This window comes from Temnothorax longispinosus, chromosome 11 (genome assembly GCF_030848805.1).
Source record: "Temnothorax longispinosus isolate EJ_2023e chromosome 11, Tlon_JGU_v1, whole genome shotgun sequence".
Lineage (NCBI taxonomy): Eukaryota > Metazoa > Arthropoda > Insecta > Hymenoptera > Formicidae > Temnothorax > Temnothorax longispinosus.
The window spans coordinates 10,913,902-10,915,753 of NC_092368.1; the positions used below are offsets into that span (position 1 = coordinate 10,913,902).

Genomic DNA, 1,852 nt, shown 5'->3' on the forward strand with positions numbered 1-1,852 from the left:
TACGTTCTCGAATAACAGTGACGTCATTCCGCCGAGCGAGGCGCTCCCGAATTCTATTTTTATCTTTGATGACGTGGCGTGCGACAAGCAGGATACGATAAGAGAATACTTTGCAATGGGCCGGCACGCGGACATTGACTCTTTCTATCTTTGTCAGACGTATGCGAAGATACCGAAGCATCTTATACGCGACAACGCGAATTTATTGATTCTGTTTAAACAGAATGGTACCAATCTGAAACACATGTACAACGATCACGTAAACACAGATATGTCTTACGATGATTTCAGTAAATTGTGTCATACGTGTTGGCAACAAAAGTACGGATTCGTGGTGATAGACAAGGACAGCGCGATTTCGAATGGTCGATACAGAAAAGGATTTAACGACTTTGCGATACCAAAACGTGGTTAGTTGTTGTCGATGTGACGATTGAACAACGTTAGCGCAACATGGACAGCAGCGAGGAGATTAGAGAGCGCGAGAGGATAGCAAATCAAATTGCGAAAACGAGCAATTCAATTCGCAAAAAATATCACGCCTTGAAAACTGGTAAAGTGGAGGAAGATATCGCGTTGGAGAGACACTTTAAGCCCATCATCGAGCCTCTAAGGCAGATTGCCGAAAACACCGTTGCTGGCAAAGAATCTGACGTGTCAAAGATTGAGAATGAAACGGCGTGGGAAGACGAAGAGCCGAAGCTCAAACGACAACGACCAAACGCCTCGTTTAACGACTCTGTAATGGCTTCAACTCCGGTTACGTTGAAACGATCGATAAATGTGCCATCTAATTTGAGCGAAATAACAAAAATTTTAAAACCGCGTAAACCGAAACGATCAAAAGGTCCATTGAATGAACCACCGATAATCTCTGCACCTTCCGTACAACCCACAGTGCTCGCAAACGAAGATGTTTTCGAAACCACGAATGACCCACTCGTGACGTCCGTTCGACAGCAGTTGCAAACATCTGAGGGTCAAGAAACGTTGCGAGATCAATTGGGTCCATTGAGCCAAAAGTATGTCGGGGCAGTTCTGAGCGGCAATCAAGAAAGCGGTATGGACATCGCGTACGGTGTTAAATTCACCAACGATGGAATGATGCTTGGTAATAAACGTTTTGACGTGAACTACGCGGACAAGATAATTATCGACGGCATACGATACAATGGCACACGCGGTCTTTTCGAATTAATCTTTAAGAAATATCCCGATCATGATATCTACACAGAGGACGATATGCAAACATACAAGAGCATTCTGTTGATGACGAGTGCTCATAAACGCAATTATGATGCTCACGCTCAAATAAAGGGCAACGGGGGATACAAGTACACACATATAATCGGGCCGTTGATTTCGGGTAAAAAAGCTGGAAAAGGTATACCGCGTGCCATGACAGGCAACAAGATTGACCATATAATTGCATCGTCGATTTCGGGTAAAAAAGCTGGAAAAGGTATACCGCGTGCCATGACATTAAACGACAACAAGATCGATTATGTTCATTGGGACGATCCTAACGAGCTTGTAGATCGTCTCAGATTGCTCGAAGCTTCGCGCCTAGCGGGTCACACCGGTCACGATAACGAAATCCTGTCGATTATCGAGGAACTTCGCGAGGCTGAACTTATTATAAATTAAGTGGCGCGACAGCGAGTCATTCAATCAACATCGAAATGCCGATCAACAAGTTTGGTATATCGCTCGAAAGAGGCGGTGCGGAACTATACTATCAATGGAGAGGATTAATCAGAAATTACGTGCGCGATAACGCTCTTTGCATGGTCGCCACCGACTTTGACGCGAAATCGCGCAAGATTCGACGGATAGCGCCGCCTGTAGATGA

At 44.9% G+C, this 1,852-nt stretch overlaps 1 protein-coding gene across 1 annotated transcript; it reads left to right on the top strand.

Annotated features, from left to right (window-relative positions):
- The first annotated feature begins 453 nt into the window (after positions 1-453).
- Positions 454-1,647, top strand: LOC139822540 (uncharacterized). Its single transcript, XM_071794354.1, has 2 exons — positions 454-1,384; positions 1,463-1,647. The coding sequence occupies exons 1-2, from the start codon at positions 454-456 to the stop codon at positions 1,645-1,647; spliced, it is 1,116 nt and encodes a 371-aa protein (XP_071650455.1).
- The last annotated feature ends 205 nt before the right edge of the window (positions 1,648-1,852 follow it).

What these genes read in the sequence shown, in the direction of transcription:
- LOC139822540 (XM_071794354.1), top strand. Translation starts at nt 454, where the DNA reads ATGGACAGCAGCGAGGAGATTAGAGAGCGCGAGAGGATAGCAAATCAA. An exon ending in GGGTAAAAAAGCTGGAAAAG is followed by an intron (nt 1,385 to 1,462) that starts GTATACCGCGTG and finishes AAGCTGGAAAAG; the next exon opens with GTATACCGCGTGCCATGACA.